This window comes from Microcaecilia unicolor, unplaced genomic scaffold, assembly GCF_901765095.1.
Source record: "Microcaecilia unicolor unplaced genomic scaffold, aMicUni1.1, whole genome shotgun sequence".
Classification (NCBI taxonomy): Eukaryota; Metazoa; Chordata; class Amphibia; order Gymnophiona; family Siphonopidae; genus Microcaecilia; species Microcaecilia unicolor.
Window position 1 is genome coordinate 72928 of NW_021963072.1, and position 14911 is coordinate 87838.

The 14911-nt window shown below is 46.9% G+C and overlaps 1 protein-coding gene across 2 annotated transcripts in view; it reads left to right on the top strand.

Annotated features, from left to right (window-relative positions):
- Window positions 1-275: 275 nt before the first annotated feature.
- LOC115458891 (transmembrane protein 231-like) overlaps window positions 276-14911 on the top strand; it is an 85779-nt gene continuing 71143 nt past the window's right edge. The window contains exons 1-3 of one of the 2 annotated variants that reach the window (XM_030188730.1): window positions 279-1378; window positions 1461-1627; window positions 6186-6314. In XM_030188730.1, the coding sequence (XP_030044590.1) occupies window positions 1240-1378; window positions 1461-1627; window positions 6186-6314 (435 nt within the window). In that variant the 5' untranslated portion in view covers window positions 279-1239. Of the gene's footprint in view, window positions 1379-1460; window positions 1628-6185; window positions 6315-14911 lie in introns of both variants that reach the window. The other variant, XM_030188732.1, reaches the window with a different exon arrangement.

A 14911-nucleotide genomic window follows, 5' to 3' on the forward strand; every position in this document is an offset into this window, starting at 1 on the left:
ACACGGTGAGCCACAGGGCAGGGGAGAGGGACAGACAGATACAGTGAGCCACAGGGAAAGACAGTAAGCTACAAGGGAGGGAAGAGAGACAGGCAGACACAATAGGGCACAGGAGAAGGAAGAGGGCCAGACAGACGGACACAGTGAGCCACAGGGGAGGAGAGAGAGACAGACGGACACAGTGGGCCACGGGAGGGGGGAGGGATAGACAGGCAGACACAGTGGGCTGGAGGGGAGGACAGACAGACGGACACAGTGGGCTACAGGGGAGGGGAGAGGGACAGACATACAAACGCAGATGGACAGACACAGTGGGCCATAGGGGAGAGGGACAGACAAACAAACAGTGAGTGAGCCACAGGAGAAGGAAGAGGGACAGCAGCCACAGTGAGCCACAGGGGAGGGGAGAGGGATATACAAATACAGTGAGCTACAGAGGAGAGGGTTAGAAGCTTGCACAGTGAGCTACAAGGAGGGGGAGAATGACAGACAGACACAGTGAGTTACATGGGAGATGAAATGGACAGACACAGTGAGCCATAGAGAATAATGAGAGACAGACACAGTGAGCCGCAGGAGAAGGAAGAGGTACAGACAGGCAGACACAGTGAACTATAGGGGAAGAGAGACGGACACAGACAGGACAGATAGTCAGTCACAGTGCAAAGGAAAAAGAAAGACACAGTGAGCTAGAGGACAAGGGACACAGACATACTGAGTTGTGGAGGAAAGGAAAAACAGAATGGGTAAAAGAGCCATAGTAATTCAGACCCACGTTGAACTACAAAAGCAGGGAGAGAGTCACATATAGTGAATCACAGTGACAAGGAGACAGACCTAGTATTATTGTTATTTATTATAATTTGTATAGTGCTACCAGGTATGTGCTGCACTCTACAGACATATACTGCAGACATCAGATCTTGAAGCTTTCAGTAAAATAAGTCAGACGGACAAGAAATGCAGACAAACCATAAGGCCTTTAATTTGAAAAGGTTGGGGGCAGTTGTCTATGAACAATGAGAGGAGACTGTGTCAGATGAATAGCATAGAGCTTTTCATATATTCTTAGCCCCGAGTTATTGTGTATGGGCAAATGTGAGAAATAACATTTTTGGAGAAAAGATCCCAGAAGAATATACATTTGGAAAAGGACTGAGACTGGATTTTTCACCTAGACTTCTGTGCAGAGGGAGTGAATTCTGCAGTTTATTTTTACAGCGTGACATTTATGCCACAATGGCTCTATATGAGGTTTATTCTCACCCAAAACTAATTAAATATAAAACTAGCATCTGCTCCAAGGCTACTTTGTTTATGTTGATACTTTTGGTGCTAACCTACATCTCTCCGTTGCTGGTGGCTTTTAGGAGTCAAGGTGAAAATTGATTAATTGCATTTAAATTATTCCTTTCTTTGTAACTAGTTGTCAGAGTTGTGATACTCTTTTTATGTTTCAGGATTCTGGCTGAAGAAAAGTAGTTATGAGGAGCAGCCGACTATCCGTTTTCAGTATGAAGTGTTATTGATTGTTCTTACTGGTTCCAGTGGAAGTTACGCTGCTTGGAGCACATTTCCAAGTTTCAATAGCTTGCAGGGTGACAACCTGAGGATTCCCTTGGTGATGGTAGGTTTTGGAAATGTCATACATACTGTAATATTAGAGCTTTGTAAAGTACACATGTAAATTCTGACTTCCTGAGCTCTACCCAGACTCCACCCCAGAACACAGCCGCACTAAGTTTGTATACAAGTATGCATGTTGTCTTCATCAGATAATTTTATATAAAAATTTGAAGATGTAAAAATCAAACTTTGAGAAAGTATTTCAGCAATTACAGATTAAAGCTAATTATGTCAGGTTGCCTAAAAACTGTTGCTGGGAGTGGCCCTATTAAGCCTTCTCATATCTAATCTGGAAAGGTTATTGTCATCACCAAAATTGCTATACTGATATCATCAAGCTTTGGTAGTTGATATGTGTGAAGGTGCGTATGGATTTCTTTTAATCATGCTAGTGACACTTAGCTAGTATCCCATTATGATTGTAACAATGTTTGTATCTCTCTGCCAAATTGTTGTGGTCTCTGAACGCATTTGTTGGGTCTTGAGGATCTTTCTTTAGATCTCTAGATGTAGTACAGAATAATCACTTGAGACTGGAAAACCTGATTATGTATATCCTAGAGGAGAGGAGGAACAGGGGAGATATGGTACAGATGTTTAAATACTTGACAGGTATTAATATAGAAACAAATATTTTCCAGAGAAGGGAAAACTAGAGGACATGAATTGAGGTTGCAAGATAGTCTACTTAGGAGCATTGTGAGGAAATTCTTTTTCACAGAGAGGGTGGTTGATGCCTGGAATGCCCTCCCGAGGTAAGTGGTGGAGGATAAAATGGTGACAAGTGCAAAGTGATGCATGTGGGAAGGAGGAACCTGAATTACAGCTATGTCATGCAAGGTTCCGCTTTAGGAGTTACGGACCAAGAAAGGGATCTGGGAGTCATTGTGGATAGGACGTTGAAATCTTCAGCTCAATGTGCTGCGGCGGCTAAGAAGGTGAACAGAATGTTGAGTATTATTAGAAAAGGGATGGAAAACAAGCATGAGGATGTTATAATGCCATTATATTGCTCCATGGTGCGACCGCACCTGGAGTATTGTGTTCAGTTCTGGTCGCCTCATCTCAAAAAAGATATAAAGCAATTGGAGAAGGTGCAGAGAAGGGCGACGAAAATGATAAAAGGGATGGGACGACTATCTTATGAGGAGAGGTTAAGACGGCTAGGACTCTTTAGCCTGGAGAAAAGGCGGCTGAGGGGTGATACGATAGAGGTCTACAAAATAGTGAGTGGGGTAGAGCGGACAGATGTGAAGCGTTTGTTTATGCTTTCTAACAATAATAGAACCAGGGGACACAAGATGAAATTAGAATGTGGTGGGTTTAAAACAAATTGGAGAAAGTTTTTCTTTGCTCAGCGTGTGGTTAGACTCTGGAACTCATTGCCGGAGAAGGTAGTGATGGCAGCTGGCCTTGATGAGTTTAAAGGGGGTCTGGACAGATTCCTGAAGGAAAAGTCCATTGATCGTTATAAAATTTTGGGTTTTTGCCAGGTTCTTGGGGCCTGGATTGGCTGCTGTCGGAGACAGAGTGCTGGGCTTCATGGGCCTTTGGTCTTTTCCCAGCGTGTCAGTGCTTATGTACTTATGACTGAATTAAAAAAGGCATGGGATGAACACGGAGTAGCAAGCTGCCTGCGCCGGATGGTATTCATCTCAGAGTACTGATAGAACTATTGTTAGTAATATGTAATTTATCTTTAAAATCAAGCATAGTACCAGAAGATTGCAGAATGGCCAATGTAACGCTGATTTTTTAAAAAGGTTCCAGAGGTGATCCGGGAAATTATAGACCGGTGAGCCTGACGTTGGTGCGGGGCAAAATGGTACAGCATATTACAGAGCATATTCAAAAGCATGGATTAACGAGACAAAGCCAACATGAATTTAGTGATGGGAAATCTTGCCTCACCAATCTACTACTTTTCTTTGAAGGGGTGAACAAACATGTGGATAAAGGTGAGCCGGTTGATATTGTGTATCTGGATTTTCAAAAGGCATTTGACAAAGTACCTCATGAAAGACTCCAGAGGAAATTGGAGAGTCATGGGGTAGGAGTTAGTGTCCTATTGTGGATTAAAAACTGGTTAAAAGATAGAAAACAGAGAGTAGGGTTAAATGGTCAGTAGTCTCAATGGAGAAAGGTAGATAGTGGGGTTCCCCCAGGGGTCTGTGCTGGGACCACTGCTTTTTAACATAATTATAATTGACCTAGAGATGGGAGTAACTAGTGAGGTAATTCAATTTGCTGACGACACAAAGTTATTCAAAGTTGTTAAATCGCAAGAGGATTATGAAAAAGTACAAGAGGACCCTACGAGACTGGGCATTCAAATAGCAGATGGCATTTAATGTGAGCAAGTGCAAAGTGACGCATCTGGGAAAGAGGAACCTGAACTTTAGCTACGTGATGCAAGGTACCACGTTAGGAGTCACCGACCAGGAAAGCGATCTAGGCGTCGCTGTTGATGATACGTTCTAACCTTCTGCTCAGTGTGTGGTGGCGGCTAAGAAAGCAAATAGAATGTTAGGTATTATTAGGAAAGGAATGGAAAACAAAAATGAGAACATTATAATGCCTTTGCATCGCTCCATGGTGCAACTGCACCTCGAATACTGTGTGCAGGTCTGGTCACTACATCTCAAAAAAAGATATAGTGGAACTAGAAAAGGTACAGAGAAGGGCAACAAAAATGATAAAGGGGATGGGACGACTTCCCTATGAAGAAAAGCTAAAGCAGCTAGGGCTCTTCACCTTGGAGAAAAGACGGCTGAGGGGAGATTTTTTTTTTTTTTTGTTACATTTGTACCCTGCGCTTTCCCACTCATGGCAGGCTCAATGCGGCTTACATGGGGCAATGGAGGGTTAAGTGACTTGCCCAGAGTCACAAGGAGCTGCCTGTGCCTGAAGTGGGAATCGAACTCAATTCCTCAGTTCCCCAGGACCAAAGTCCACCACCCTAACCACTAGGCCACTCCTCCACAGATATGATAGAGTCTGGATTTAAGACCAACTCAGTAAGAGTTCATCTTAGTGCATTTAGTGCTTATCATCGTGTGGAGGGTAAGCCTATCTCTGGACAGCCTCTAGTTGTTCGTTTCATGAGAGGTTTGCTTTTGTCAAAGCCCCCTGTCAAACTTCCACCAGTGTCATTGGATCTCAATGTCGCTCTCACCCAGGAGATAGATTTGCAAGCACTGCCTCCATGGTATGCAAATCTATCTCCTGCATATTCATTGTGGATATCCTGAAAACCTGACCTGCCTGCGGCTCTCGAGGACCGGAGTTGCCTACCCCTGCCCTACCTCATGCCCATCCTGGCGAAAGCAGCTTGCACACCTTGGATTGCAAAAGAGCATTGGCCTACTAAATGGAGCAGACCAGGCCCCGCAGATGGTCTACCCAGCTTTTTGTTTCTTTTGATCCCAACAGGATGGGGGGGTCGCCATCGGGAAACGCACCATATCCAATTGGCTGGCAGATTGCATTTCCTTCACTTATGCCCAATCTGGGCTGGCCTTAGAGGGCCATGTCACAGCTCATAATATCAGAGCCATGGCTGCATCGGTAGCCCACTTGAGGTCAGCCTCCATTGAAGAAATTTTCAAGGCTGCAACGTGGTCTTCAGTCCACACATTCACATCACACTACTGCTTTGAACAGGATACCCAACACTATAGTCAATACTTGTCTGGTTAAGTGCCAGTATTCAGCAGTTAACCAACCAAGGTCACTGCATAAGTAGGACCACCTAAAAGTCAGTCCTATTTTTATGTGGTGCCTCTTAGCCGGTTAAGGACCTGATGATGAATTCTCCACGCTGTTCCAAAACAGCGCCGTAAAAATAGTACTGGAACAGCCCAGGGAATCTCTAATGATCACTGCTAACATGCACATTTAGGCATGTTATTAGCGTTGATCATCAGTGGAAAATGCGGGAGGATTGTGCCTGGGCATGCACTCAGGCACAATCCTCCCGCACTTGTTTGACAGGTCCGGGCTGTCAAAAAAACAAAAGCATCCGGTGGGATCATAATTATGACTGTAATTGTGGATGTTTTCTTCTTTTTGTACCCTATTTCTCCTCTTGACATGGGCTGAATTTCCTGGTATCCTATTTTGGTAAAATTGACTTTTGCCTCTGTTTATTGTTGGACTAACAAGTTTTCTTTAATTGTTATTTGAAAAATTATTTTCAAAACTTAATAAAAAAAAAAGAGAATGAAGATGAGAGAACTTTTAAATCCTTTTACTAATTCTCAAGAAACTGTCTTGGTTTCTTTTACTTGATTGTTGTGAACCTGGCAGGTAATGGCAATGTAGAAATGTTGTTGTATTGTAATATAAATGCATAGGTAATCTTGAATCACTCTGCTTTTATCCTTGTACCTAATTTTTAGCAACCAAATGCATTTTGCTACATTCATTTAAGTGTCCTTCAAAATGTCATTTGGAAGTTGGTTATTCAGTCTGTGCTAGTAACTGTCAGTTGAGCTGAAGTATAGTTACACTTACACTAATCATGGTACTGTTTCTCATGTGCTTCTTATGTCTATTAGGCTAGAGAAGAAGACAAGAATCAGGATGGAAAAATGGACATGTTACATTTTAAATTAGAGCTTCCTTTGCAACCCACAGAGCAAGTACTGAGCGTGCAGCTTATTCTGACCTTTTCATACCAGCTATATGTGCGTATCCTGTTTTTAGTAGTGAATTTGTGTTACACTTTTAGCTAAATCACTGTAGAGAGCTTAATACGAGAGAGATAATAGAAAACAAATCCTGAGCTTATATAACTTGTTTCTGGGGGAGGGGGGATTTCAGCACATCAGATTCTACAGTGTGTTGCGACAAAAGCTGTGCAGTAGGATTAATTCCTATTATTGGAGACCAGTCCAGTGGCTCAGCAGCCAATGCTTTTCTTGGGTTCTCTGCCCAGATATGGCTACTTCTGGCTGACCAGAGGTGTGAACGCATGACGCAGGGGCAACACTTGCTGCCTACAGGAATTACTTGCTTTCTCATAGTGGCAGTCTAGTCATGCACATTCATTGGTACTGAGAGGCCAATGCACTTATGTTACCAGAAAGAACTGCCTGCTATTTCCACCCCAGTAAGTTATCGAGGTGGAAATAGTGGGCGATTCTCGAAAGAAATCTTATGAAAATGAGCTGCACGGACTTTTACTGTACATCTCTGTAGGGAAGGTTGCCAGGGCATACGCAGAGCAGTGAAATCGCTAAGTGTGGCTGTTTTAGCGTGTAGTACACATGGCTTTCATACACGTATACAAACTGCTTGTATGAAAGCGAGGTGTAGCTTTTTTTCCAAAACTGCTGTGGGGAGATGTTGATCAGGTAGGTGGACCTTTTTGTGCATCACTCCTAAACAACTGTCCATCCCTCAGAATGCACATTTGAATACTGAAAAATTACAGAAGGACCTTACGAGACTGGGAGACTGGGCGGCTAAATGGCAGATGACGTTTAATGTGAGCAAGTGCAAGGTGATGCATGTGGGAAAAAAGAACCCGAATTATAGCTACGTCATGCAAGGTTCCACTTTAGGAGTTATGGACCAAGAAAGGGATCTGGGTGTCGTCGTCGATAATACACTGAAACCTTCTGTTCAGTGTGCTGCTGCGGCTAGGAAAGCGAATAGAATGTTGGGTATTATTAGGAAAGGTATGGAAAACAGGTGTGAGGATGTTATAATGCCGTTGTATCGCTCCATGGTGCGACCGCACCTTGAGTATTGTGTTCAATTCTGGTCGCCTCATCTCAAGAAAGATATAGTAGAATTGGAAAAGGTGCAGCGAAGGGCGACTAAAATGATAGCGGGGATGGGACGACTTCCCTATGAAGAAAGACTAAGGAGGCTAGGGCTTTTTAGCTTGGAGAAGAGACGGCTGAGGGGAGACATGATAGAGGTATATAAAATAATGAGTGGAGTGGAACAGGTGGATGTGAAGCATCTGTTCTCACTTTCCAAAAATACTAGGACTAGGGGGCATGCAATGAAATTACAGTGTAGTAAATTTAAAACAAATCGGAGAAACGTTTTCTTCACCCAACGCATAATTAAACTCTGGAATTCGTTTCCGGAGAACGTGGTGAAGGCGGTTAGCTTAGCAGAGTTTAAAAAAGGGGTTAGATGGTTTCCTAAAAAACAAGTCCATAAACCACTACTAAATGGACTTGGGAAAAATTCACAATTCCAGGAATAACATGTATAGAATGTTTGTACATTTGGGAAGCTTGCCAGGTGCCCTTGGCCTGGATTGGCCGCTGTCGTGGACAGGATGCTGGGCTCGATGGACCCTTGGTCTTTTCCCAGTGTGGCAGTACTTATGTAAGTCCTTTCAAGCAGGGACTGTCTCTTCATGTTCAAGTGTACAGTGCTGCTTACGTCTAGTAGTGCTATGGAAATGATAAGTAGTAGTAGTATATTCCTTATCACCTGCAGCAGATGAATCCAGAGACTTGGGTGTTGTGACCATCTTCCAGCAGGTGGAGATAGAGAGCACTGAACTTTGTTTTATAGGATAGTATACTCCCTGGTTAGTCAGTATATCTCTATCGCCAGCAGGCAGTGGGCGATCTGTCGCAAGCTCCTAGTTTCGTCTGTGTTGTGGTTCCTGTTCGGAGGTAAAAAAAAAAAAAAGGCTTACAGCAGCTTTGCCTGCTTATGTGGCTACTGTGTTACTTGGATGTTGGATGGCTTATGTAAAGCAGCTACTTGGTCCTCATTTCTTCCTTTTCCAAGCATTTTCATCTGGATTTTGTGGCTCGAGCAGACTCCTCTTTCTGCCATTTGGTGCTCTTTGCAGGAGTTTCAGATTCCCAGTCTACATGAGGACTGCTTTGCTACATCCCACAAGTATCTGGATTCATCTGCTGCAGGTGCTAAGGAAGGAGAAATTATGTTTTACGTGATAATTTTCTTTCCTTTAACTGCAGCAAAAGAATCCAGAACCCCTCCCTTCTTCAGTGCTCTGTTCTCATGGTTTGTTCATTTCTGTGTTTATGGTAATGGCTCATTTTGGTGTTAAAAGTTTTTGCTGTGTTCTACTGTTCATTCTGCTTCTCTGTGAGGAAGGTGATCTATTATGACTCCTTATTCTTCTTTGTTATGAAAAATACTGACTAACCAAGGGGCGTACCGTCCTGTAAGACAAAGTTCAGTGCTATCGCTACCTGCTGGTAGATGGTCACAACCCACAAGTCTCTGGATTCATCTGCTGTGGTTAAAGGAAAAAAAATTATCAGGTAAGACATAATGAGGCCTATTTTCAAAGCACTTAGGCTTGCAAAGTTCCATAGTAACCTATGGAACTTTGTAAGTCTAAGTGCTTTGAAAATGAGCCCCAAAGTCTCCTTCTCGCATTCTTCCCGCCTTCCATTGGAGTTGTCTTCATAGCTTTTATACTATGCTGTTGGTCCCACACTTGAGCATCAGGTGGGAAGGCACCCACACATACACAGTGGGGGCACTGCCTCAAAGTTTTAAAGTGACAGTGCACTATGGCAGTGTCTGCACTGGGCTCTGTGGGTGACATCAACCACATGTGATAATATATGCCTGCTATCCTCGGAGAACACCTGCTACAGGTAAGTAATTATGCTTTATCCCCTCATTCTGTAACCATTCACATGCTTAAATTTATAGAATACTAGTAAAAAAGGCCCGTTTCTCAAAATAATGACGGGCGCTAGCAAGGCTATCTTGTAATGGTGATTATGTTTTTAAGGCTCTCGTCGAAGCGATTTCTCCTCTCTCCCCTCCATGTCCCGCAATTCTGACTGCCCCTCCATGTGCAGCGATTCTCTTGTGCCCTGATGTCCCCTCTGTGTCCCGCGATTCTGGCCTCCCCTCCATATCCAGCGATTCTCCTCTGCCCTGCCCTCCCTTCCGTGTCCCGCGATTCTGGGGTCCCCTCCATGTCCAGCGATTCTCCTCTGCCCTCCCCTTCATGTCCAGCGATTCTCCTCTGCCCTCCCCTTCATGTCCAGCGATTCTGGCCTCCCCTCCATGCCCAGCAATTGTCCTCTACCCTGCCCTCCCATCCGTGTCCCGCGATTCTCTCCTCTCCTCCCATCCTATCCATGTCCATCAATTCTCCTCTGCCCTTGCCTCCCCTCCATGTCCAGTGATTCTCCCCTGCCTTCCGTGTCCCGGGATTCTCCCCTCACCTCCCATCCCCTCCATGTCGATTCTCCTCTGCCCTGACCTCTCCTCCCCTCGATGTCCCTCGATTCTGTCCTCCCCTCCATGTCCAGCGTTCCGTTGCCTTCACTTGTCTTGCTTGCGTTCGTAACATCCTGATGCCAGCTCGCCTCCAGCGTTCCCTTCCCTCTCACTGTTCTGCCCTCTAACATCATTTCGTCTTTACGCGAGGACGGGACAGTGAGAGGGAAGGGAACGCTGGAGGCTTGCTGATGTCAGGATGTTACAAACCCAGCCAGCCAGCCAGCCAGCTGTGGAACGTTGACGGTACAAATTGTTATGTTAGATTCCAATCCATGTGCATGTGTACACTTCTGTGTGTAAATGGCTGTAAGACATGAAAGTTGATTAGTGCTATCCAGAGACAGAGGACAAAGCAAACCCCTCACAAAACAATTTCCTAGTGTTTAAATGAGCAGAGCTAATCATCTTAGCATAATAAGAACATCTAACCTTAACAGTTCTTAATTTATAAGATTTGAATTACGCTTTCCAAAGCAACTTATCATTCATTAGTAAAAAAGGCCCGTTTCTGAAAGAAATGGGCGCTAGCAAGGTTTTCCTCGGAGTGTGTATGTTTGAGAGAGTATGTGTGAAAGTGACTGTTTGAGAGGAAGTGAATGTGCGAGTGTGTGTGTATAACATAGTAGATGACGGCAGAAAAAGACCTGCACGGTCCATCCAGTCTGCCCAACAAGACAACTCATATGTGCTACTTTCTGTGTATACCCTACTTTGATTTGTACCTGTGCTCTTCAGGGCACAGACCGTATAAGTCTGCCCAGCACTATCCCCGCCTCCCAACCACCGGCTCTGGCACAGACCGTATAACTCTGCCCAGCACTATCCCCGCCTCCCACCACCGGCTCTGGCACAGACCGTATAAGCCTGCCCAGAACTATCCCCGCCTCCCAACCACCAGCCCCGCCTCCCAACCACCGGCTCTGGCACAGACCGTATAAGTCTGCACAGCACTATCCCCGCCTCCCACCACCGGCTCTGGCACAGACCGTATAAGCCTGCCCAGAACTATCCCCGCCTCCCAACCACCAGCCCCGCCTCCCAACCACCGGCTCTGGCACAGACCGTACAAGTCTGCCCAGCACTATGAGAGAGAGAGAGAGTGAGACTGGGTGCGAGTGTGTCTGTGAGAGAGAGAGAGTGTGTGAGATTGAGTGTGTGCCAGGGGCGCCCCCCCCCCCTCCGAGTTCCAGGGTCGTCCCCTCCCTCCCTCCGAGTTCCAGGGTCGTCCCCCCCCTGTCTCCCTCCCTCCCTCCCTCCGAGTTTCAGGGTCCCTCCCTCCCTCCCAGTTCCAGGCTCCCTCCCTCTGAGTTTCAGGGTCCTCCCTCCCTCTGAGTTTCAGGTTCCCTCCTCCCTCCGAGTTTCAGGTTCCCGTCCTCCGAGTTCCAGGGTCCCCCTCTCTTTGAGTTTCAGGGTCCCCCTCTCTCCCAGTTCCAGGGTCATCGTCCCTCCCTTCTAGAGAGCTGCACGGGAACAGGGTTTGCGGGAATCCTGCGGGATCCGCGTGATTCCCGCAGGGACGGAAGCAGTTCTGCGGGGTTCCTGCGGGGACGGAAGCAGTTCCTGTGGGGTTCCCGCGGGGATGGAAGCAGTTCCTGTTGGGTTCTTGTGGAAGTGTAAGCTACACATGCACCAGCCTCTCATATCTACCGAGTACCAAGTTCTTTGAGTGCTGTCTCCTCCTCCTCCTCTTCCTCCTTGCTTTAACAGCACAAATGTGGAAAGTCTTCTATTAAGGAGGTGGTAGAGACACAAATGATGAAGGCAGGGCCGTGCCAAGGGTCTCTGGCGCCCCCCTGCAGACTATCAGTTGGCGCCCCCCCCCCCGTGAAAATGATCGCTCACCACTTACCACACTGACAGGAATTGTCAGCAATATTCTTAGAAACAAATTGCTATACATTGCAAAATAAGATAGCAGATGTAAATTCTCAAAGTGGACATATTCCAAACGCTAAAATGAAAATAAAATGATTTTTTTCTACCTTTGTTGTCTGGTGACTTTCTTTTTCTGATCATGCTGGCCCAGTATCTGATTCTGCGGCTATCTGTCCTCTTAACTCCGTTTCCAGGGCTTCCTTTTCATTTATTTATTTCCTTTCCTCCTTTCTTCTTCATTTCTGGTCCTCAGCTTCTGCCTATTTTCTTCATCCATGTGCAATTTTTCTCCTCTTTTCCTTTTCCCTCATTTCATCTCCTTCATCTCTCTTCCCTCCCCTTTATGTCCAGCAGTTTCTCCTCTCTCCCTGAGCCCTGCCCTGCAATCCATATCCATCCATGCCCATCTGTCCCCTGCCCCCTCCATTCATCCCTATCCAGCAATTCCCTTCTCTCCCTGAGCCCTACCCTCCCATCAATCCATGCCCATCTGACCCTTGCCCCCTCCATTCATCTCTGACCCTATCCAGCAATTTCCCTCTCTCCCTGAGCCCTGCCCTCCCAATCCATGCCCATCCATGCTCCTCTGTCCCCTGCCCCCTCCATTCACCCTATACAGCAATTCCCCTCTCTCCCTGAGCCCTGCCCTGCAATCCATATCCATCCATGCCCCTCTGTCCCCTGCCCCCTCCATTCATCCCTATCCAACAATTCCCATCTCTTCCTGAGCCCTACCCTCCCATCAATCCATGCCCATCTGTCCCTTGCCCCCTCCATTCATCTCTGACCCTATCCAGCAATTTCCCTCTCTCCCTGAGCCCTGCCCTCCCAATCCATGCCCATCCATGCTCCTCTGTCCCCTGCCCCCTCCATTCACCCTATCCAGCAATTCCCCTCTCTCCCTGAGCCCTGCCCTGCAATCCATATCCACCCATGCCCCTCTGTCCCCTGCCCCCTCCATTCATCCCTATCCAGCAATTCCCTTCTCTCCCTGAGCCCTACTCTCCCATCAATCCATGCCCATCTGTCCCTTGCCCCCTCCATTCATCTCTGACCCTATCCAGCAATTTCCCTCTCTCCCTGAGCCCTGCCCTCCCAATCCATGCCCATCCATGCTCCTCTGTCCCCTGCCCCCTCCATTCACCCTATCCAGCAATTCCCCTCTCTCCCTGAGCCCTGCCCTGCAATCCATATCCACCCATGCCCCTCTGTCCCCTGCCCCCTCCATTCATCCCTATCCAGCAATTCCCTTCTCTCCCTGAGCCCTACTCTCCCATCAATCCATGCCCATCTGTCCCTTGCCCCCTCCATTCATCTCTGACCCTATCCAGCAATTCCTCTCTCTCCCTTCCATGAACCCTGCCCTTGCATGCTCCTCTCTCTCCCCTGCTCTCCGGCAACTATTCCCTTTCTTTTTTTTTTTTCTTTTAATTTTACCTCCGTGACCACCCGGCAGCGCAGCGTCAGTGCAGGAGGCGGCGCTCCCGACGTGTCTAGCCTTCCCCTTCGCTCATGTTCCGCCTTCTTCTGACGTCAAGGAAATGACGTCAGAAGAAGGCGGAACATGAGTGAAGGGGAAGGCTAGACCGGGAGCGCCGCCTCCTGCACTGACGCTGCGCTGCCGGACGGAGGTAAAATTAAAAGTATTAAAAAAAGAAAAAGGGATTTGCTGCAGAAGAGAAGATAGCGCGGGCAGTTGGGCAATGGGAGTGGGAGGGCGAGGAGGTAAGCATGGTGCGGCGGCGCCCTCCAAATGACGGCGCCCCCCTGCCATGCTTACCTCGCTTACCGTATTGGCACGGCCCTGGATGAAGGAATTCAAAAAGGCGTGGGATGAACACAGAGGATCTCTGGTTAGAAAATGGAAGTTATAAAAAACCTAATCTTAAATGGCTGCATGTGTGTGGATGTGTGAAGTAATGCTTAGATGGCGACTCTGGCTGTGATTAACTAGGGCCAATACCGGGCAGCTTTGTATGGTCTGTGTCTAATATATGGAAGTCTGGTTTAGGATGGGCTGGAAAGGGCTTAGACAGCAACTTCAGTGGCTGGAACATAAGGACAGTTCTGGACAGATTTTTACAATCTGTGTCCCACAAATGAGAAGACGCATAGACTGGAGTGGGCTTCAATGACAACTCCAGCAGTTGGAACATAAGGCTAGGGCCAGATAGACTTCTATGGTCTATGTTCCAGAAGCACAAAAGAAAGACCATAATCAAGTATATAATATCACACTTGTTGATTTAATCATGAATTGATAATGAGTGTGACTATTGGGGGCAGACTGGATGGACCATTCAGGTCTTTATTTGCTGTCACTTACTATGTTACAATTAATCCTCTTTGCTCCTGGGCTGATGAGCCGACCTCAGCTCTGACACAGGCATGAGCATCAGATATCACCTGACCTACTGGCGCGTGCATGTGGTGATCTCTCAGCACACAGTGCCAGTAAATCAGAGACAAATCTTATATGTGCACACCAGATTGTTCCAAGTTTCAGCTTCCATTCCTTCCTTGCCTACAGTGCTGTGGCTCAAATCCAGAGAGAGACTGAGGGAGCTGATTGGAATTTTCTTTTATGTATCATTAAATTCTTACAGTGATGGATGGGGATGGGTTAAATTCTTGCGGGGATGGGTTGGAATGGGTTACATTTTTGCGGGGATGGATGGGGATGGGTAAGATTCCAGTGGGGACGGGTGGGGACGGGTAAGATTCCAGCAGGGACGGGCGGGGATGGGTAAGATTTCTGTCCCCGTGCAACTCTCTACTCCCTTCCTCCCTCCCTCCCTTCCAGTTCTAGCACCCCTCCCTCCAAATTTTAGAAGTCATGTTCACTTACCAAGTCAGGGTGATGGCAGCCGTCGGCAGCGGTAAAAGGCGTATAGGCTCGCCCCTTCACTCTCTCTCATCTGTGGTCCAGCCCTCATTTCCTGTTTCTGCAAGGGCGGGACCAGAGCTGAGAGAGAGTGAAGGGCCGAGCCTGCACTCCTTTTACCTCTGCTGCCGGCCGCCGTCAACCCGACTTGGTAAGTGAAGATGAGTTTTAAAATTCGAAGGGAGGGAGTTCCAGTTTGTGGGTTACCTGTTTTGGCCGCTGCCGTTCTGTTCTCTGAAGCGGCTCCCACTGTTGTTGCCCACCGTTGTCCGCTGC